At 41.7% G+C, this 23,695-nt stretch overlaps 1 protein-coding gene across 1 annotated transcript in view; it reads right to left on the reverse strand.

Moving 5' to 3' along the window:
* Window positions 1-23,695, reverse strand: part of slc30a6 (solute carrier family 30 member 6) — a 51,468-nt gene that overhangs the window by 18,623 nt on the left and 9,150 nt on the right. The window contains exons 4-9 of the mRNA XM_036583269.1: window positions 23,500-23,584; window positions 8,147-8,189; window positions 7,964-8,029; window positions 3,593-3,673; window positions 2,084-2,119; window positions 422-516 (exon numbers count right to left, since the gene is read on the reverse strand). Coding sequence (XP_036439162.1) covers window positions 422-516; window positions 2,084-2,119; window positions 3,593-3,673; window positions 7,964-8,029; window positions 8,147-8,189; window positions 23,500-23,584 — 406 coding nt within the window. The remainder of the gene's footprint in view (window positions 1-421; window positions 517-2,083; window positions 2,120-3,592; window positions 3,674-7,963; window positions 8,030-8,146; window positions 8,190-23,499; window positions 23,585-23,695) is intronic.

Genomic DNA, 23,695 nt, shown 5'->3' on the forward strand with positions numbered 1-23,695 from the left:
CCAGGCTTGAAATCTTTGCCTAATCTTTAGTGATTCTTGCAGCTAACGGTTCGCACATGTATTCAGGGTGATAGTGAGGATTCTCTCCGACCAATCAGTAGTCTGCAGCGTTTTTATGTCACCTTTTGGTGTCGGCTCAGCTCGCTTGGAACCTTCATAAAGGTGATACCAAAAAAGTGCCGTGTACCAGGTAGAAGACTTGGCTAATAGAAAACCAGAAAAGGCAGAGCAGAGTCGAGTCGAGTCGAGTCGAGTCAAACCGATCCGGGGCCTTGCACCCTAACAAAAGCGCATGTAAACGTCGTTGATGAAAATGATGCGTTACGAACTGCTGCTGTCCATCAAAGAGAAAAAAGATGCTATCGCCTTTTCTCTCACAAACATTCTGAAAAACAACAGTTTTTTCCCCAAGCAATCTTACCTTCAGATACGTAGACGAACGGCTTGTTCTTCACCGAAAGCAGAGTCAACAGGTTAAAAAAGAGAGCCACAAAGGTCCCGACTAAAAGGCGCCCCCTGCAGGAAAAACAACATGAAAATGTTGAAGCAAGTCCACAGCAAATATCAACACATACATAATCCATTCAAAGCCATCACATCAACAGCAGCGCCACCTTTCACCACACAAAGCAGTTAAGGTCAGGCTGGGAGAGAATTACGTCCGACAGATTAGAGAGTGTAGGTGGTCTGCAACATTATAGCATTATCTGAATGTATGACATGATTATCGCGGGTCTTAACGCAAACGTATTAGCGGAGGAATTTCAGTCTGGATCAGAGGCATGCAATGTTGCTAAGAAGAGTAATCAGACAGGAGGAAGCGGGGGGTCTTGGTCAGGAGAAACGAGTATTAATCTGTGCTCTGATTTGGAGGAATGCGCTATGATTAGCTGGGAATCCTATTTTGGGGACGGCAGGACGGACTTGCGCCCAGCTGGACTCAACATTTGGGCTGCTGTTGTCTCTTGGCAGTGTTGCTGGAGCAGGTGCTCTATATGTGTGTCCGTGTGTGAACAGTCTTGCCCCTGGGAGCAAATCTGAGTGTGTGCGCATCTTTGCTTACTCAGAATGTGTATCCAAAAGGAATGAAAATGTGTTAACTAAAGCTTTAGCAACTGTAAGTACACTTTAAAGTGAACTGGCAAAGCATCAAACACAGAAAAATTGGAAATTCTCTGAAAAAATAAGATTGAAAATGATTCAACCCTCAAAATCAGCACTTCGTTTTGCTTCTTTCTGCCTTTATACCTTCAAATAAACGTTTCCTATAAGTGCTAATAACCGTCTGACGCCACTCTTTTGGAATCTTTGTCCACTCCACTTGTGCGAAGGCTTTGAGTTCACTAATATTCTTTGCCTCCTGTGCTGCCCCTGCTTCCTACAAATACCACCAAAGATTTTCAATGGGATTTAACTGTGGGACTCATTCTCTCTGAGCCAAGCTTTGGTTCACTAAGGTGTTTGCCTGGGATCATCGTCTTGCTAGAATGTCCACTGATCACCGAGGTTCAGTTTATACACTGAGGGCATCATATTCTTTCCTAGAACGGTCTGATATTGCAGTGAATCCATGAAAGTCACCTGCTGAAGATCACTAATTAACTCAGCTATAGCTGCTTTTCTCGCATCTCCGGCAGGAAAGTTTTCCTTAAAAGTGGAATAATTTCTTGTAAATTGTCTCTTAGCATTCGATTTTTTACAAGGCTCAAGTCTCTTCTCATTCACCAGCTTCTTGTTCTAATTTTCCCGTTCCACCTTAAATGGTGCCTGAGGCCCCAGAATGTCAGTGCTGCTGTTGTCTGCGTTTCTAAGGTGACCATCAGTCTGCGCTGATCTTCAGGGTTAAAGGGTGAATTAGCAGTTCTACATTAACTCCAGCGTTTAAGATCATTTATTGTTAAACTGTGTTGAATGTGTTCATAATCAATTAGTCACAAAACATACATAAATGCTGCTTTATTTCTTTTAGAAAATGCACAAAGGTCTAAATATGTACAATGTCCAGAGGGGTTGAATATTTTTTGTTGCAAGTATATGTGCAAACATGTGAGTGCATGAGCAATGCAAAATCAAGTAAGCTTACGTGTGCACCTCCGGCTGCTCCATGAATCGCTCCACACTGTAAGACAGAGAAGATGACCATAAACATCACACTGTATGTAAAAATAAGTCTATTGGTACAACACTATACTCATAACACTAAAGCAAGCTTGCAGGTCAGATGGGCTGCACAATATTGTTTGTTCATCATCATGATGTTGGCCTTTGCAGTAATGATATCACAGCAGGATGAAATATACAAATGAGTCCTGTATCGAATGTATGCTATCAACCACCTGACCAACTTCAGAGTGTAGTTTTACCTTTATTATTACCGGTTTCTATTCTTTTCAGGAGACTCACTTTCAGTCTCTCAAAGAATCTGCAGACACACCTCCAAAGTTCAGTCTTAGAAGCTGGTTGATCATTTTCTGAAGTAATCAAACACATTCAGTGGTGTTGAGGTCTGGACTCTGGGGTGGTCAGTCCATTGTTCAGCTTCTCTGTTTGATGTGTCCGTCTCCTTTTCTCAGTGAGGTTCTTCTTGAACAGCTACACATCCTTTGAGACCCACAGCGCTGAGTCGTCTTCTCACAGTGGAAGGATGGACAGAAACACCTGTGGATGTTTTCAGATCTGAAGCAGCTTGATTTTCTCCTCTCTCTCAAAGATGAAAGCTTTAAGTGCTGTTTATCTGATGGGGGCAGTTTTGGGGTCTACCAGGTCTTCCAGGTGATTGTTAGGAGCCCCATTTTCTTGCCTTTAATCATTTTCTGAACTCCAGTTTTGAAAACTTTCCTTGTGCAAGTGTATTATTTTACGTCTAATCTCAGAAATATCTCGTTTAGCCATTTTAGACGGACCTGCGAGGCAGCTGAGGTGAGTTTGGGTAGCTGTTTGTGTGGATTTAAGTGTCCGAAGGGGAGCAGAATGTCAGTGAGATCCTTGGGAGCAGCTTTTGTTGCAGCTCCAACTCACTGGTTGTAAGACTGGAAGAATTCTCTCATATTTAATCTCCTCAGAAATATCTTCTAAAAAATGAATACTGTGTACTTGATGGCCGTTTTGACCAGCAAAACGTAGCAATACAATTGCAATAGAATATAGTGGAATGTGGTCTATTTGATTTTACCATGTTTACAATCTTTAGAATGCACATAATGAAAGGTTCACATACTTCCGCTACAGACTGGTAAATGGCCACTGTTGCTACCCCAGTTCTGACCTCAGTAGTATTTGAAAGCGAAAGCCAGCTTGCCTAAGCTTCAGGGTGAAATGGTCAACTTGCACACATCTAGAAGCTTTGACATTAGCTGATTAAAGCCACACACACTCTTTCTCTCACACTCACAGCTACATTCCTGCCCTAAGCGGTGCGTGGTGGTCCTCCCCCCTCCTGTGAATGGGTAGTGACCGGCAGGTAAACCCCACTCTGGGAGGCCTGGACCTGAGCTCTGATCAGCATTCCCACAGCTCTGAAATATTCATGAGCACCATTTTGCACACGCAGAGCAGCGAGGAGCTGAGAGGAGCAGAGATGGGAGCAGCTCACCTCTCCTTGAGAATAAACAGAGCGCCCAGCTGAACCAGCACTGTGGAGGCAAACACCGCCAGCACCTCGAACCGCTCGAAACTGAGGAAAGAGCACAGAGGACAAACACATAAATATAAACAGAAATATATGCTCTTTACATTGGCTTAACGGTTCATTTGGTTGCCCAAATGTAATCACTCCAATCATTAACATCTGCTTTGCAACCCATTTTCCACATATCCAATGAGACATTCACTGCACTGTACCACCTTTTCTCAATCCATGAATCCTGTCAAACACCCCTCAGGTATTTATAGCCTGATCATCCTCATGCAACGGCATCTGCAGGAGTCATACGTTACCACCTTAAACATGCAAGGTGACAATTTTGTGTGTGTGTGTATATTATATATATATATATATATATACACACACACACACACACACACACCGCACACTTGTGGGCTAGTTTGAAGAACTATGCATTACATGATAACTACAAATAAATAATACTGAGCTGCCAAAAGGTAAGGATTGGAAATGGTTAAACACACGGACATACATAAAACCACCACTTTCTGTAACAGATAATGACAGTTTTTCAGGTCAAATAAATGCTTATTGCCCAGATAAACAGCTTTTTAAATCTAATGTTTGCAAGAGCCCAAAAGTTTTGCACTTTTCAAAACCTAAATGATGAAATTATGTTAAACTACATAAAGTAACAGTCTTGCTAGAGCACACGTAAATCTGATCACAATCCCATCTTCTGATCCATGAGGGGATTGACTAGATTTATGTTTAATCCAATGGCCCCTAACATCCATTCTTCTTTTAAATGCTTCCAAAACCAAAAGTCCAGCCCATCACACTGCCGCATCTAACCTACCCTCAGCTTCCTTACAACCAACAAATCGCACCAGGCAGCTAAAATGGAAACACTGTTCCGGGCTAGTGGGCAGTGCGCGTCAGTTTAGCCCTCCTGCTCGGAGACCCAATCGATAACAAAACGGGGCCACAGCTGGTGGTCCTGCCCCTTTTACTGAAGTGCCCCGTTCCTGTTTGGCCACTCGGCAGCCGTTCCGGATAAAAAAAAAAAAAAAATGGTTTGTTTGGACAACAGAGTGATGTTGGGTAGGCAGGCTGTCGCACTGAGCAGTCTGCAGGGTCAGTGTGTGTTTACCAGCAGAGAGCCCCCTGCGGCGGTGCCAGGACCAAACAAAAGCTTAGGAGCACACCCGCCTGAGCTGGCACGCTGCACGCTGGATTCGAGCACCAGGGAGGGAGTTGTGTTGAATCATTTTCGTCTGGCTCATAAGTGTAAACTGCTGGCTAAGCATCTTTTTTCCTTTCCAGTTTGGGGCCTTGAGGGTTTGAGCTGGTGCTCAATGCAGACACATATGACACAAAGCGAATATTAAACACAAGCGAAAGCGAAAATACAGCTACGCTCCGTCTGAGAAAAGATAAGCTGCTGTGTGTAAAGAAGAACGAGGCTTGGCTGACCCGTTGTGCTGGCCCACTGAGCACATTAAGGCCAAGCGAAGCTGAAAAGCAGCTTTCTATGCAATCAGCACACTGCGACACCCTTAGGTCAGAAGAGGCAGCTGAACAGAGAGCAGCGCATTGTCCCATACAAAGCTATGCCATCAACAAAGACCTCAGTGTATGTCAACAAAGCCGCCCTGCTGAGCCTGATAGGGTCAACACACAACCGCATATACGTACATACTCATAGACCTGGATCACTGACACCCCTCAGCTGTAGCGCAACGATTTCACGCTCATACGCCAGGGGGAGAGTGGACAAGAAAGAGCATGCAATGTATCATATACACAGGACAGTATGGGGGTAAAAACAAACAGCAAATATCCAGCTTAACAGTGGAGACAGATTCTTTTAGCTTGCTTTTTAATGCTATTTAACAAGGTTGTGAACTTATTTGAAGCCAGCCAAAATCATAAAGTTTTAGCTGATGATGAACTGCCATATAAATGATTTAACAATAAGTTTAACTATTTAAGTGTCTTTTTGTTCATTATTTACAATTATTTACCAACCTGCATCTTACTTCTTAGCTATTTACACTAAATAAGTCCCAACTGAAGGTAGAAACAGATTCAGCTCAAATAAACAAACATTATATTAAACGAGTTGTAGCAACAAGATACATTTTTCAGCTGCTTTCAGGAGGCCGATGATCTGCCTCGGTAAAAGTGTTCATGCTTGGCGTTTGCTTCAGCCTAGGGCCTCACTAGGGCTGTCAAGACAGCAGAAATACATAGATAATGATACATAACTGCAACGGCAGGTTTCTAAATCAATGTTTGTGTTTACAAGAGAGGATTTTTCACAATCTGACTGAACACATTCTGATTATAGATTCATTTATAGATTTCCCACTGAGCTTATAAGCTAAAGGGAGTGGCTGCGCTGAAAGCACGAGTAAACGAAATGTAGGTAAAGTAAAAGTTTGTAAGCCACACAGTTGGCTGCAGTAACTGTGTAGTAGCTTAGTATGCTTAAATAATTGCTGGAACAATTCTCATATAAATCATAAATTTTATGTAAAATTGTTGTTCTTGTAATCTTACACTGGAATATAATGACTTTTGCCCACTTCTAAAATGCAGAAGGAAAATGCGTGATTTCCAGTTCATAATGCCTTTAAATTTTATCCGGCTAAAAAAAAATCTTGGTTCTCGAGGATCCTCTCAAAAGTGTGAACACAACAGAATGACACGAATATTAGTCATTTGTTGTGTCGTCACCGGTCCAAGGCTACGTTCACATAACCAGGTTGAAGTGGCACAAATCTGATTTTTTGCCCTAATGTGACTCAGACCTGATATTTTCAGAGCTGTGTGGACACGCAAAATCTGATCTTTTCAAATCCGACCTGAGGCACTTTCATTTGTGGTCCTAGATCGGATACGTATCCGATTCGTGGCCATGTGACCTTAATGTGACGCTCAGATCGGAATTCATGTGCTTTTCCCCCCCCCCATCATTCAGCGTTACCATGGCAGCAGCGCCGAACAGAAGTTAAAGCCTGTAAACGGTGGAAAAGCAGCTCATCTCACCTTTTTCTCCTTCGTCTCACTCTAATAATGAAGCTGAGAGCTGATCAGAGTTAATGATCTTCTCAGCGAAGCTCGTTCTGCTCGTTAGTTTGTGCTGATGATGCTCGTGATTCATTCACGTGACGTTACTGAGTAAGATGTGCGCATGAGGGTCATTTCAGGACGCCAGTTTGTTCACATTAATGACTGACATGAATCACTTACCTAAACGAGTGTGAACCATCCTGTCAGAGAGATCGGATTTGAGCAAAAAATCAGATTTGAGCAATGAGGCTTGGAATGTGAATATAGCCTACGGTCTTCTTATGCAGCATACTGTCTTTGAGGTCTCCCCACCTCAGCCTGGTGATACTTGAACCAATGAGACGCATTGAGTTCTACCAGGACCTTTGAGTCCTTAGAACGTCCTCTAGACTTTTGTAAATGAGTGCTATTCTAATTGAGGTTTTTTTTATTTTTGGATCCAGGTCTTCCACTTTGATGGGGAGCTATTCCGTGTTCAAAACCAGAGAACCTTGAAGTCTCTCAGCAACAGAACCTTTGATAGTTAGTAGTGTTACCAAAAGTATTGATTTATTTTTTTTGGTACATACATGAAGCAGCCCTACATCTTTTAACTGAGGATCTGAAATGTCTATTACAAGTTTCACGTGTCTAAGCTAGAAAGTTTTACTGGAACTTACATGTAGCACCACTAGTTCAGTGCTACCATAACATTGCAGATCCCATAAGGAAGTTAACAGTATGTTAACTCTCACTGTTAATTAAAACTGCTTTAACATAATTGTGTGGGCATTTCAGACCATCATGGTGATTGACGGTGGAGAAGTGGTGTAAAATAACCCCTCGACCAGACAAATTTTTAAAAATGTATGTTTCGTTTGTGACATATCTGATTACGTAAGTTGTGTTCAACCTGAAGGACCAACATAAGCATGAATGTGTACAGCAAGCCATACAAATGCTGTCAGTCAGGCACAACTAGAGAGAACTTCGTATGTGTGTGAAGGACTGGCTTAGAAACTTTCGCCCTAATTTCGAAAAGGGACATGAACTAACAAGGTAAAAACGGTCTATATTAACGTGAGGTAGACTTTAATGCGTGTTAACAAAAGTTTGGCCCAAGTTTGAGGTCAAATCAACACTTTGACAAATAACAGGCACCATTATGATAAACTAGTAAGCTAGGATGGCGTGGGAACTATTCTATGCCATCTGCCACTGTTCAGTAATGAGCAAATGTACCAAAGATGATGTAGTAGAGAGTAAAAGCAAATGATTTCACCATTCACTACTGCAACTCACCCAAATGAAAAGAGCTGACTTGGTTTCTTCATAGTCACCCATGAGCTTATCAGGCAGGTGATCAAACTGCAATGGACACATTAAGAGCACAAACATTTAGAACAAGCACTATGGACACAACTTTAAACAGAGGTGATAAATCAGGTTCAAGACTAAAGAAAAGGCCAAACAGGTTGTAATTACCTGAAGAGATCAAAGATGGTGAGGTAAGTGTAAGCAGTTAAAGCTGAAACAGAAAGAAGAGAAGAGAAACAAATTATTAAAGAACAACAAACTTTACATGGAAAAACAAGAATGATTCACAAGGCACTGCAGTGATGCTACTCCAGGGGGGACCGAATCACTGTCAGAAGGGTCTTCACGCACTAACTGACAAGTATGTAGTACAGGCCAAAGGAAGGTCCCTCTGCAAACCAGGAGTGAGCAAAGACTTGATATGAAAGAGAATAGATTACGGAGGATATGCAAGAAATTTGGCTTTACACATCACATATGTGGGCCAAACTGAGGTGATGTAATCCTAGAGCTGCCAGCATTGGGTTTTGGGTGATGACTCAGCCCCAAAAAGGACAGAGCAGACCCTACTCCACTGAGCCAAGAGGTTTGTTGGTCAGAACAACTGAAAAACAATGGAACATTGGGGCGTATTAGGGGTGGATAAAACACTGATACAGCGATATATCGTATCGCTTTCTTTTGCAATACGTTATCATTACACTGGTGCCAAATATCGATTTATTTACTGAAATATGTATGCGCTGTAATCGGCGTAATCAAATAAACAAGGTAAACCTGCGCTGAAGAAAAAGAAACTCGGGGGGAAATGGTGGACAAACGGGGGGGAAACGAATCAGACAGGCACCGTCCTCTTTCAAGTTGAAGGTCCGGGTCCGCTTTTACAGCATTGAAGGGCCAAATGAAATAGACAAAGACTGTGATTTGCAAGAACTGTCTCACTATAATAAGCACACAGGCAACACAACGAACATGCACAGCCATTCTTCATCATCATTCTGATCCTGCTGTTAAGAAAACAGCTAACGTTGCCACAACTCAAAGTCAGCCTGCAATTAACACAGTTTTTAAAGCAACACTTACCTTTACCTCCTCGAGGGCTCCCAGTATTTACAGCTATGTTCTACCTTTGGACATTTTAAGCTCTGCACTTTGTTGTACATTGTTTCATATTGGTTGACAAATTCTGTGAAACTGACACTAATAAATACATAATTCCTGCTATTTGCCTATTTAAGAGTATTTCACTGAGTTACACAGATATCGTGATACATCGTAAAGGAATGTCTTGCAATATATTGAGTATCACATAATCGTAGTATCGTGATATCATTATTGTGGGCAACGTATTGTGATAATACCATATCATGAGATACCCTCTGATTCCTACCCCTAACGGAAAGCATGTAGCTAGACTAGTAAGGGTGTAATAATTTTCATACTGCTTCGAAAAACATTCACATAAAAGAGAGTTAAAAACAATAGAAATCAAAAACTGTGTTGCCAATAAGCCCCTCAGTCTCGCCCAAAGGTCTCTCGTTTTCCGTCGTTCAGGGAAACCGCGATCTGTAATCGAAACTAGGCATAAGGGTGGATCCTATCAGAGTAAAGTGGGAGAGGATGGGTGAGGGCTTTATGCTATGCACACCCCCACAATCAAATGACTAGGCTTTTTCTAAGAAGTTGGTTCCAATTTTTTGGGGCTTATTTCATCAGGAGGCTGGCGAGGCAGGCATTGATAAAGCTCTATTAGAGAGCCAAAGCAATCTGTGCGCTGTATATAATTGGGGCTCTGATGAAACAAGACATTTGTAACACATAAATCACTGAAAAATGAACCAAATCTTGACCTCGGTGTTGAAAATCGTATGAAACGTGGAAGCTGTCCTTGCCGGATAAAACTAAAACCAGCTACAGCCCTTTCAGCTCCTTTCCCCTCGTTTGAGGAGGAGGTCTAAGAGACATCAAACAGTAATAGAGACATAGCCAAATCCCATCGGAGGAGAACCAAATCCTTGTAGCATATTGTGAGCAGATTAAGGTCACTTGTGTATGTTTACAGACCTGATCAATGGAGATAAAAGGAGGAGGCGCAGTGGTGGTAAACGAAGCCGGGCCCTGGAGCTGAATATTTAATAAACGTCTGCAGGCCGGAGCACCAAAACACGTCTAATCAGCCGTGCTCTTCGCCCTCGCAGCCCTCTCCCTTGCATCCCCGCGGGACCGGAGCTCCATTAAAAGGCATTAAGTGCCGCGTGGTTATTCAAAGCATAAGCATAAAGTTGAGGAGCCCTAGACCCAGCCGTCAGTAGCGGTGGCCCAGGGCGGGTATCGGTTTCAGCCCCCTCTCTCGTCTGAGGACGGAGTGGTCTCATAAACCGCACGTCGGGCAGCAGGCCGGGTACTTTCGGTAAGAGAGGATTTGCAAACTACAGCACTCGGCTGTCATTGAGTTCTGCAACACGGTATCGAGCGGGGGGAGGCTCAGGTGTCTGTCGACGCGGCATATTAAAATAACAATAGATCGGCCCATATGTAAACCAAAAGCCTTATTGACTGACTACACGGCAACACCTGGCCAAGGAAACGGGAGAATGTGGAAGGAAGCCGGTGGTAGCGGGGTGGAAGGGGACCAGCCAGGCCCTGCTGACATGAGCTGCTTGAGGGGTAAACTGAGACTTGGCCGCATGCAGATGCTGCTGCTGTTAGAGCAAACGCTAAGAGCCAAACGGAGGGAGGTATGGCACAGCACAACGCTGTCTGAGGTAAAAACAACAGACATCAACGTTTTTAACTTGAATGTGGGGACATAAACTGACGAATGTGTTAATGAAACACTTTAACGGCTGAAATCAATTATTTCATTCTGACTAATTTTGATTTTCAAGTATCAATAAAAGTCTGCAAAAAAGACTGACGTTAATATTAATATTAATTAAAATATCATGTCAATGTTTCTGTTTATTTTTCAGAGTATACAACATTTAAGTCGATATTTTATATTACCTCGTATGCTATGAGACTTTCCCCAAGAAAACATACAATACAGTTGTATGCAAAATTCAAATTTCCTTTTTTCTTATCCATTACTGGGTAAACAAACCTGGTAAACAGGAAATAAGACATTTTTTTAGCAAACTTCAGATTTATATTTATTTTCTGAGCCTAGCAAAAGAATGATAAAAAAAACACGCATCAGAATTTTTGTTAATTTTGTTGTGCTTTGAGGTGAGATGGACCATTTATTTACTTATTTATTTTAATTTCCAAATATTAACTATAAATGCTCTATTTAAAAGGTCTTTGCACAAATTCTGTGGCTTTAAATCATTTCATCGAATGTAATTTTTACCCAATTTTCTCTCCAATTTAGTCGTCTTCAATTCTACCCGCTGGTTAGGACTCCCCCAATCACACGACGCTATCAACGCTAGGAGGGCCAAGGCAAACACAGGCTTCCTCCGAGGCCTGTGAAGCACCACCGCATCTTTCCAAACTGCCGCTCATGCAACGTCATTGAACAGATGAACGCGCTCGGATGAAAGCGCCAACCGCCAGATCTGTTACGTCAGCTAACAGACGCCTGCGCTGACTAGCGTCAGCCAGAGAGAGCGAGGCCAGTTGTGCTCTCTTGGACTCCCGGCTACGGATGGGTAATTTTTGAGTTGAATAAAACTAGTTCAATTGCTCGTTACCACATGAAGTAATTTTTCAGGCTGATATGATGAGACATTTTTTTTACAGTGTGAACAGAGACATAAAAACCAATGATAATGAACAAACACACAAGCCCTGACATTTATTTTGTCATATCAAAATAAAGCCCAATAAATCTAGCAAATAACCCAACAGCGATCGAGGGTTTTAAGATAAGCCAATTAATTCAACCTCTTTACTGTTGACCAGAATCTTCGAATCGAGAAATATCTTTGGGAGTGCCTCTCTTAAATATTAAACGTTTAATAACTTTTCTGTAAAACCTCATCATTCTGAACCATATGGTTATACATTCTCACAACATCAGTAAGCGATGGAGTCCCTCGCGTAACAGCAGGTAATCACTGTGTGCAATGACTGGTAACACTTGATAAATGAGGGCCAAGACTCCCCTGAAATGGAAGGAGCATAAGAGGCTGGTTTAAAACAATAATTAATAGGTTTGTGTAATGCGAAGCCACAGATGGAGGAGGGAACACTAGACTTTAAGTAGGTTGTCAGTAATGAATAGAAGAGAGCAGACAAGTCTCAGAGGAGCTCATATCAATGTCCAGCGCCCTCAAGAGCTCACTTCCTCAAGACTATAGCCACTTAATTAGTCTGTTTCAAGACACGACTCTGAGGGTGTTTTTACAGGTACAGTACTGTGTAAAACTCGTACAGACCATCCCCACATTTATTTAATTTCTAGTCTAAATCTCTAAATCATACGGAGTAAATGGGCCTCCTAACAACCACCTGGAAGACCTGGTAGACCCCAAAACTGTCAGATAAGCAGCACTTAAAGCTTTCATCTCTGAGACAGAGGAGAAAATCAAGCTGCTTCAGATCTGAAAACATCCACAGGTGTTTCTGTCCATCCTTCCACTGTGAGAAGACGACTCAGCGCTGTGGGTCTGAAAAGATGTGTAGCTGTCAAGAAGAACCTCACTGAGAAAAGGAGACGGACACATCAAACAAAGAAGCTGAACAATGGACTGACCACCCCAGAGTCCAGACCTCAACACCACTGAATGTGTTTGATTACTTCAGAAAATGATCAACCAGCTTCTAAGACTGAACTTTGGAGGTGTGTCTGCAGATTCTTTGAGGAACTGAAAGTGAGTCTCGTGAATAGAATGGGAGCAGGAATGAAGGTAAAGAGTGGACAATCTAAATAGTGAAATGACTGAAATACTGAAGTGATTTCACCACGTGTAGAAGGTTTAACTCCACATCTTGCCTAGCTTTACCCTTTAACCACAGCAAAAACACATGGGCTCTCGTGGCTCACTGCTTTAATATGCCGACGTCATTGTCTCTACAAGAGATTGCACAAACCCACAGGCAGCCTAAGCAGTTTGTTTTTAGCTGCTACGTACTGAAAGACTGTGTACGCCTCGAGGTTCTTTAACCATAACGCAAAACGCGAAGCGTATCGGGGCTGTTTTTGTTTTTAAAGTGAACAAAATCAGTCAAACCACAAAACGAACCGTACAGAGACCACCTCGGGTGGTGGTCTGAGTTCAGTTTGTTTGTGGGTCCGTTTAGAGGGGTCTGACTTCGTTTGACGTAAACACATAAGCACAGAAAACTACGAGTCAGCGGTCTGAGACCACTTGAAACACTCGAACGGTCTGAGCATGAAATCTGAAAAATAAATGAAAACTAAAACCTTTTGTATTAGTACAAACAGGCACCAACACAATACCAAAACAATCCAGCTGGGGCTTATTCTGGGGTAGGCAATATGACAATGATTTATGGTTAACGTGATCATTTTTGTTATAGTGATACATCTCTAGTACTTACAGAATACTAAACTGCATGTTTCATTACACAGAGAGCATAATTAGTCCTGTTTAACTGGACTTATTGCAGCAAAGTATTTGGAATATTTCATAATCTTTGTATTCATAGTTTTGATAGCAGTTTTTTTACATGTGACACTTCTAGTACATCTTGTCTACATCAAAAATATTGTGATAAGTATTGTGTACTGTTAAAATTTCTTTAAATACCATAATATACTCCACTATTTTATTGCCCAACCCATAGACTTAACACCATAAAAAGATTTCAACTCAAATCAAATTCATAGTCAGTATTTTCAGATGTTAGATATGGAGACAATGCCTTACAAGAGATGACACACTAAGCCCTGCTTTGTTCAGGCTGATTACTCAAGCTAAAGTGCCATAAGTCACTGCCCTGAGGGATTCCACACCATGACACAGAGGAAGGCTGGGGGACTCTTGTGTGACCACCTCCATCTCTGTTTACTCTGTTACAATTGTTCAAGGATCACACATTACCGGAATAATTTCAATTTACGAGTATCCGTTTTTTTACAGCAATACTGGATTCTCTGTATAGAGATGTTAAAAATAAAGAAATTACAGCCAGTTTGGCTGAATTCATCATAAAATAATTCCAGGCATCCACGTCACCTCGCCTCAGAGCGCAACAAACAAGAGATACCCAAGAAATCATGTTGTTAAATTTTAATTAGATTTTTTAATTATCCTAATTTCATTTCTTTTTTGATTTTTAATTTAATAAATTTCACTTTTAAATCTATAGTTTTAGTGATGTTTGACTTTTTTTAAACGACTTTGTATTTTCTCATTTGTAAAGTACTCTACAAATGGGGCTCTACAAATAAACTTGCCTTGCTTTTTAATGATCAGATCAGAAAAATACCCAGTGCAAAATCTGCGATACAAAGCTGGTATACCGTGAAGATGTGGAAGAGATGGAAGTAAACCGAGTACCACTTGGTTCTGGTGAGGGTCATGCTAAAACCTCAGAGCCTCAGCTTTGTTTGCTGGAGCACTGCTGACACTGTGGGCGAACTCCTAGACAGAGTTTACACTAAAATGAACCAAAACTACAACCGTGACGGCGATTATTAAGACTACAATTACAATTCGCTGGACCTTCGCGTCTAGATACATGACTCAAACACCACACAAGTGGTAAATGACTCAGATTGTATTTGAAGGAAACAGCCGGCTGCTATAGCATAGTGGGTAACACTTCTGCCTTCTGCGCTGTAGACTGGGGTTCAATTCCCTGCCTGGCGAGTAACCTAAGCTATACCAATAAGAGTCCTTGGACTAGACTCCTAACACTACTTTTGCCTATGTATGTAAAATGATTAAAATTATAAGTTGCTCTGAATAAGAGTGTCTGAAATGTAATTCAATCACAAATTACATAAGATCAACATACAGGTCATTAGTAGCTGAGCTGTAACTGGATATTTTGAACTACAGTGACGAATCTACTTTAAATTCTGGTGAAATACAACGATTAAATATTACTGTTTTTAAGGGTGTCTTAAAGTATGAGTATTTGGAGACACTTTCAGAAATTCCAATGATTATTCTAAGACTGTAAGACGCTGTGGAGTCTAGGACTTGTTCACTTGTACTGTGTGGTCCAGTAAACAGGGGACGATACTTCAGTGAGGTGGTGAGGAACACCGTGTCGTTCCACTGCATACTTGCGCATAGTGGGGCTGACAAAGTTTGTCTTGATCTTGATGTAACTGAATACAAGGAAAAAGATAAACACATGCTGGCTTCTCTTCAGTAAAAGAACTTCACGCAAAGGAAAACCTACCTGTGTAGAAGCCGTACAAGACAAGCGATGTCGAACGCACATATCAATAAGAAGGATAGCATAAAGAGCACACAGGGTACCGAAGTGCCTTCAAACCAGGCACTTGACCTCCTTTCGCTTGGCTTCCGCAACGCTGAGCACATGCCATCTTTAGGCCAGTGCCTTTTGGGAGAAGGAACTGCTTTCTTCTAAAAAACGAAGCGAGTAAATATACAAGCAGATGTGCCAGGGGACCTCCGCCGATTCACTCACACATACAACCAGGCTTACTTTAACTGCTGTTTAAAAATGTATCACTCGCACGCGATGCAAAGAAGTGAAAAGTCAATCACTTCTGCTTTAAAATGAAATCTCTGACAAAGCCTTATTGGAGCTGGATTAGTTTTTATAATGTAGTTATTAGTAATATTTAGTAATATTAGTAATAACGTTGCCATAATAATGTAGTTTTCACAAGTCTGCTAAGTAACAATTGCAGAGAGAATTACCTTCTAATGGTAATTCTCTCCACAACTGTTCTAAAAAGGAAATATCTTGAAAGCTCCTCTCACAAGGCAGTGCGTTTTCTGTCTTGTTAGGCTGCATTTGGTTGAAAGTTGAATGAACCCACTTACTAACCCAATACTAATCTACAGGTCTTGATCCTGGCTATTTGAGGTAATTTGGGGAAATTACAAAAGATGCTTTACCCCCTGTGAATCGGCCAGTCAAATTATGCACTTATTACACTACTGGACACCCTCTGCTAAAACCAATCCAGCTCCAACAGGTTTTAAGGCTGCAGGTAAACTGCCGTTAAAAGTGGCTGGGAGTCCAAGAGAGCGCAGTTGGCATCGCTCTCTCTGGGTGGGAAGGATAACTCCTCAGCGCGATGCCAGTCAGTGCAGGTGTCTGTTAGCTGTCGTAACAGAATTGGTGAATCGGTTGGTGTTCTCCGAGGAGCGCATTTAGCCGTCCAAGGACACTGCAATAGTGGCAGTTCGAAAAGATGTGGTGGTTCTGACTCTGAGGAACCCTGTGCTGGCTTTCGTGCTCGTAGCTCTGGTGGTATCGCGTGATTGGGGGAGACCTAACCAGTGGGTGGAATTACGTATGACTAAATTGAGGACAAAATTAGGGGGAACACACTGACTATTCAGATTTGGGCCACTTTCACATGTGGCACTGGAATCCAGAATATTTCTGATACTTAAAGCTGAGTTATGAGGACATTTTAAGGTCTCAGTGTGTGTTTTGTAGTTGAATTTCCATAAAAGCTGAGTTATGGGGACATTTTAAGGTCTCACTGTGTGTTTTGTAGTTGAATGTCCATTAAAGCTGAGTTATGGGGACATTTTAAGGTCTCTGAGTGTGTGTTTTGTAGTTGCTGTTTAGCCTAATGGTTAAGTCACTCATGGGAGAGCAGGTTTAGTCCCAGCTCAGAGAGACTTGCTTGTAACGGTTTGTGCTGTAATGTAAAGACGTCTCTCTGGCACTGTGTGTATAAGGTAAATAGATCTGTTCTGTCATCACCGCACTAATAATGTGTTTATCATGGAAAGTCATATTGTGATTTTGATAAAAATACGATTTATCGTGAGGCCCGACTTTACAGTTCACACTGGGCCAAAGTATAACTTGCATTTATTTCTATAGAAATAGTGCTAATAGTTTCTTAAGCCAACAGTAAACACTGTCAAGATTTACTAGGGCTTGAAGAATGTTATACAAAGTTAACTGCTTATCTGCAAACATCCAGAAGAGGGAGCTCTTCTTCCTCGTCGATAAAAGCAGGCTGCACAGACTACTTACTGATGGAGGAAACACTGAAACCTGACATAACCTGCTTGCATAACCTCACATATTACCATAAATATGAACCAAACAGAAACTTGATTTTTACAAGATATTGTTGGTTATTAACTTGAAGCACCCAACAAATAACGATGGCACAGATGTTACGTTTTCCATCATTGCCAGTAAAGCTAAAAATCAATTTCACTTTGCGACACCAATACCGGACAATATACCGCTTAGCACTAATCAATACAGACTCCTTTAGTTATTGTTTTACAGGATAACGCAAAGCCTTAGGGAGTAAATCAGCCAACAGTACCACAGAGCCCAAGCCACAAAAAACCAAAAGCTTCAGAGAAAAAGTCACTAACGGTAGCTTTAAATAGTGCAACCGAATGTAACAATACTGATCATCATTTGTGTGGTAGGTAGAGAAAAGTGGAAAAATGACACTGACAGAAAATCTGCGTCAATTCCGTGCTTTCAAGGACCTCCAGTGTACAGTCACTTTCGTCTGGGCTGGTGTGCCACATCGATCTGGCTAAAAGAAGTGTTGACAAAAGAAGAATGCACATATCGAATTAAAGTGCGTACATTCTCAACAGCTTGTAACCTAATACTGTCTTCCGATGCAGAATTTGAGCTGAGCGAGCTGACTAAAGCAAGCAGCGTCCTGTAGACTCATCTGTTTTACATTTTGGTCTCCGAAGTGCCTTGAGGATCGCTTACACACCCAACACACGCACAGAGGCGAACGTGAGGGGGGCATCCCATAGGCAAGAACATACCTCCCCATTTGGTGGGGGGCAAAGAAACAATACGGAGGCTTAGTGGGCTTCATACAGAGTCGCTGAATTGGAAACCTTTGATGGGGAAGTTCGCTAATGATCACTGTGCACATCCAGACGACCTTAAATTGATCTTTACGGTTGAGTGGCAGGTCAAGTGCCTGTCCCCCACACCACATGAAGTTACACACAAAAACGCAATCACACTATAATGAAGCAATTCAGCCTGCATATATGCATGCATGCATGCGTGTATGAAAGTTGCCCTTGTTGGGCTTATCTAGCTGGAAGGGACAGCACTGCAGTGCCAGCATGCACTATGGTTTCTGCTGAGGTCAGCTGAGGCTAGCGCTGGGCGGTGCTGATAATTCTCAATATCCCAATGTTTTCCAAATAACACAGTATCATAGTACTGGATGATATTTAAGAAGCCACTAAAAATAGCAGTGCACCACTCGTTCAATTTCATGGCAGATTCCACATTAGTACGTTTAGGGTACTTTATATTAGCCAAGCCGCACTATAAACACCATTATTTTCTCTTTAATTTGCACAAATTAACACTTTATTTCAGTATCATTCAATTCCAATATGATGAATCAGACAGTGAGTGCATGTAAACTACAGAAAAATCAGATTTTGTCAGAAATCCATGCGATGCATTTACATGCACTTAATCTGATAACTACAGAACAATCAGATTTTGTCAGAAATCCATGCGATGCATTTACATGCACTTGGGATCATCAGATAATAGGGAAACTCCAGGTTCACACAAGTCAGGCAGTAATCGGAGTTCTGCTTTGCAAACTCAAAAACTAAGCTGACAAACATAATGCAATATAAAAAATTCTTCATTTCGACAAGCATGTATTTGGTTTCAGTGTCATTTTGTTGTTTCCGCCCACACGTACACTGAGAAAAATGAAAGAAATCAGAGTAACATTTCTTTCATTGCAAACATTACTGAGCTCAAAACCAGTTCTTTTTATCACATTTCTTAATCTGATTCTTTGCCGTCAATCCAATCTACGACATCTATATCTAATTTGCTCAGCTGCCACACAGACGCTCTAATAATGCTGGGACGGTGTTAAAACCATGATGATTGCTCAGGCACTTCCACAAGTGGCACTGAAGCCAAGTGCCGACCAGTTCTGGTACAGTGCGGAAAGAATTAGACACAGAATGAATAGAACACAGCAGACTGAGTAGAAATTCTGGATCTTCAACGCTGCTATGCAATGGACCACATCTTCAGAGGACAAACATAGACCCAATCCCATTTCTTATTTTTACCTCTATCCCTTGTTTTCGAGTGTTGCCCCTTGGGACTGAGTTATGAGGGGTAGTGGTTAAAATCTTAAGGGTTTACATGCACTGAAAAAAACATGACCGAGCTCAAAACCAGCTCTTTTTATCAGATTTCTTAATCTAATTCTTCGCTCTCAATCCAATCTATGACATCCAGGTATGCTGTTGGCTGATCGATGGATAAATCGGCGTGTCAAAATGAGCTAATTGTAGTATTGCCGTTAATAATGGCCTATAAAACAGCAATAAAAAAACAGAGCACCTAGGCAGAGTTGAGCAGGGTACCCCTCGACGGAGATCATTTGCAGTCATGATAAGTTGACAACTGTCAGTGAAACACATTCCTTAAATAATAATTAGACTAAATGGTACTGGAGACTCAGCACCGACACACAAGGCTGACGTCTTCGCTTCTTCTTTCGCCCATGTCTTTTTCAAAATTTATGTTCCACCTTAAACAGAGCAGCAGTTTCATCCTGGCAGTGCCATTAAAGGTGGAACGAAACATTCGAATATAAAGCTATTTTCTGCACTAAAACAGACGGATTATCGCAGGAAGAGTTTGAGCTTTGCTGTGTTATTAAGGACTTGACTTGCCAGGGTAAACTGGTATTATACACACTATCAGAGCTCATCAGTACGACCCATTCAGCGGCCAGCGTTTGTCTATCGAGACTGAATGGCTGTGTGCTTGATTTTATCCACCTGTTAGCAATGAGTGTGGCTGAAACACCTGAACTCAATAATTAGGAGGGGTGTCCAAATACATGTGTCTATATTTAGTACACCTTTTATTTTATATCATTTTTAGACTGACGAGAGATTTTTATGCAGCAACAGAATTGTTAGAATCATTTATCTGAAGTATGTGTGGTGAGCTGGGGAATACAACCACACCATTCACAAAAAGCATGTACACAGCAGCACAGACCCTCCAACACACCTGTGCCCCTCTGAGTAACCCCAGTTTTGTGAAATCTGTGGAGACTGGTTGAGGGTACGTGTGTGCGTGAGCTGTGGACTGGGACAGCGTATTCGGCGCAGGCGAGGCAGCGCAGGGCTAAATGAGGCAGAAGTCCAATGTGCAGCAGCGTAGCACACCAGGGCCTTTTATGCAATGACTGGAAAACCTCCAGAGATGTGGAAGAGATCTAATTTGCTCAGCTGCCACACAGACGCTCTAATAATGCTGGGACGGTGTTAAAACCAGGCTGAATGCTCAGGCACTTCCACAAGCTGCACTGGAGCCAAGTGCCGACCAGTTCTGGTACAGTGCTGAAAGGATTAGACACAGAATGACTAGAACACAGCAGATACTGCTAAAGTTCAGCTCCTCACTGCTGGGCTTTAGTTACACTTAGGGCATCATATGCCTTCAAATAGGGGGGCAATTATTTATTATCACCCACCCCTAATTCTTCAGTGATATGAAGCTGAAGTCAGATATTCTCCAGCTTCTTGTTCAAATTTTCCCGTTCCACCTTAAATGGAGCAGCAGCTACATTCTGGCACTTCAGGCGTCAGAACTGCTGGACTATTTAAGGTGGAATGGGTAATTTGGCTACTTAGCTACCAAGACATCAGCACACTATTAGCGATTTTTTATGCTTGTTATGAGCAATTTATATCAGGGCTGCACAATACATCATACTTTCAGAGTTATCGTGATATGATTTTGCACAAAAACCACATTATTAAGGGCTGTGATGTCAGAACACATCAAATTACAGTGCCAGATTAATGTGCTTGACCAACAAGAGTTTCCCTACACTGGGTTTGCTCTCTCACCCTATTCTGCTAACTTCTAGCCTGTAAAATGCTTCAAACATCATGACTGTTCTCAGAGCGGCAGTGTACTTCAAACAACAGAAATGAGCAAAATCGAACTACCCTCAAACAAACATCTTCCACCTTCAACACCTCCACACCTCCGGACACCAGCTCCGTGCAGTGACGCAGGCAACTATATGAAACAATGTGCTTTTATGATTTCTGTTATTTGCTTAAACTCAGTTATATTTCTGTTTACACACACATAATTCATGTTTGAAAGGCAGCAGCAGGTGTAAACTCATACGTCCCCCTTTCGACCTGTTGCTGCGACTGGGCCCGGGACGAGAGAAAGAGTATCTTTCCCTCAAAGCCATAAATATTAGCGATTCATTTCGATGTGGATAAACACCATATGGGAAGTGTACCAACACTTTCCTGTCCTCTGGATCTTTTGTCCTCTGTCTGCAGGAAGGAGCGTGGCTTGTAAGTATTGACATTGAGATCGCCTTTCACCGGACAGCTCGATACATGAGCATCCTCCATTTCCTGTCTATGACACACCGGTGGCGGTTTCTGCAGTCTCTTTATTTTATGCTTTTACTTACGCGCACACACACACACACACACACCTTTCCCTGACAGCTGCTAGGCAGAAAGATTTAACCCAAATGGATTTAGCACTGAATCCCCTCACGATCATCACTCTAAACAATCAGGCGAGACTAAACAGATTTAATCCACCAAAGATGGGGTTACGAGTCCCGCTTCCACATCCTAAATCTCATGCTTCATTTGGGCAAGTAATGAGAGAACGTGCCACATTCATAAACATTCACTCATCATTTCCACTAGTTATCTAGAACACGCAGCAGCAGCAAAGCTGGAATAACATACATCTCTACTGTAATGCAGTAGGCCTTTCATTTACACAGGAGCCTCAACAACTGAATATAATCTCAAGTTTTCAGTTTTTCCATGAAACTTTGCAGTTTTTCACAGAAACCTGCTGGGTTATTTTTTCCCACACCTCCAAAGTTCAGTCTTAGAAGCTGGTTGATCATTTTCTGAAGTAATCAAACACATTCAGTGGTGTTGAGGTCTGGACTCTGGGGTGGTCAGTCCACTGTTCAGCTTCTTTGTTTGATGTGTCCGTCTCCTTTTCTCAGTGAGGTTCTTCTTCACAGCTACACATCCTTTCAGACCCACAGCGCTGAGTCGTCTTCTCACAGTGGAAGGATGGACAGAAACACCTGTGGATGTTTTCAGATCTGAAGCAGCTTGATTTTCTCCTCTGTCTCAGAGATGAAAGTGCTGTTTATCTGATGGGGGAAGTTTTGGGGTCTACCAGGTCTTCCAGGTGGCTGTTAGGAGCCCCATTTTCTCTTAATCTTTTAATCATTTATTGAACTGCAGTTTAAGAACCTCTGGTTCTTTCTTTCTCTCTTTACTTACTTGGTTTTTCTCTTCCTTGTGTGAGTGGATTATCTTAAATATTAAAAACTTAGTCTGCAGAGATTATTCTGATACACACACACACACACACACACACACATATATATATATATATATATATATATATATATATATATATATATACACACATATATATGTGTGTGTATCAGAATAATCTCCGCATATATATATAGATACATTATATCTTATATCCTATAACAAGAACATCTTTGGACAACCATGAGAAATTTGGGGCTAAATCTGGGTGGGAAAACAAGAGCAAACTGAGTGTGGAATTCTAAACCAATTCAACAGCTCTGGAAGGCAGAGCTCAAAGCCTGGGTGCCCCCCTCGGCCACAAAACATTTCATTTAAGCATGTATTATTAAGCATGTGATATTATGTCTTCAGAAATATCTGCTTTAGCCATTTTAAATGCACATAAGAAATAAATCTGCGAGGCAGCTGAGGTGAGTTTGGGTAGATGTTTGTGAGAATGTTAGTGTTTTGAAGGGTAACAGAGTGTCAGTGAGATGTTTGTGAGAAGCTTTTTGTCGCAGCTGTACATTGTTGGTTGTAAGATTGGAAGGATGGAAGAGTTAAAGTGGCAGTAGAGTGGACAGAATAAAGACTGGACAAATTAAATACTGACAGACATATTACATTTAGTGCTGGAAACATCTGCATACCTTTGTGTTAAATATATGTTTGCTACTTTTTTCGGCGCTTAAAAATAAATAGCTTGCTAGCTGGCATGCCTTAACTGGAAACTGAATAAAAAAAGGAGGGGAGTCTGATTTCTGCTATCTGCAGCACAGAATACAGTCCATTACCATGGACAATTGCACTGTACATAGAAAAGAACAGAAAACTGAAGCACCTGCCTAGTGGCTTCCAGGTTTATCATTTTTCTTTTCTTTTAAATGGAAAGGCATCAACACTACAGTCTGTGGCAACAGACTGTATGCTACAGAGATTAGGCTGAAAATGCTGGAATATAAGGATTTATAATACAGTCTATCAGGCAATTAGTGATCTGTTGACGGAGGAGCTCTGCTTTCTTATGTTCAAAGCTGTGTATAGTGTCATACTCACCCATACTGTTTGTGGAGTTGCACCACATCAGCAGGCAGGCTGTGCAAATCACATTCAGCACCCCAAAGAGCAAGATCTTCCATGACTGCAACACATTCAAACACACAGGGATTTCTCAGGGTCATAATCTATTACTGGATTAATAGTCTATACTTCATAAGGTTGATCATTATTTATATTCCATACTTTATAACCT

Source organism: Colossoma macropomum, unplaced genomic scaffold (assembly GCF_904425465.1).
Source record: "Colossoma macropomum unplaced genomic scaffold, Colossoma_macropomum, whole genome shotgun sequence".
Classification (NCBI taxonomy): domain Eukaryota; kingdom Metazoa; phylum Chordata; class Actinopteri; order Characiformes; family Serrasalmidae; genus Colossoma; species Colossoma macropomum.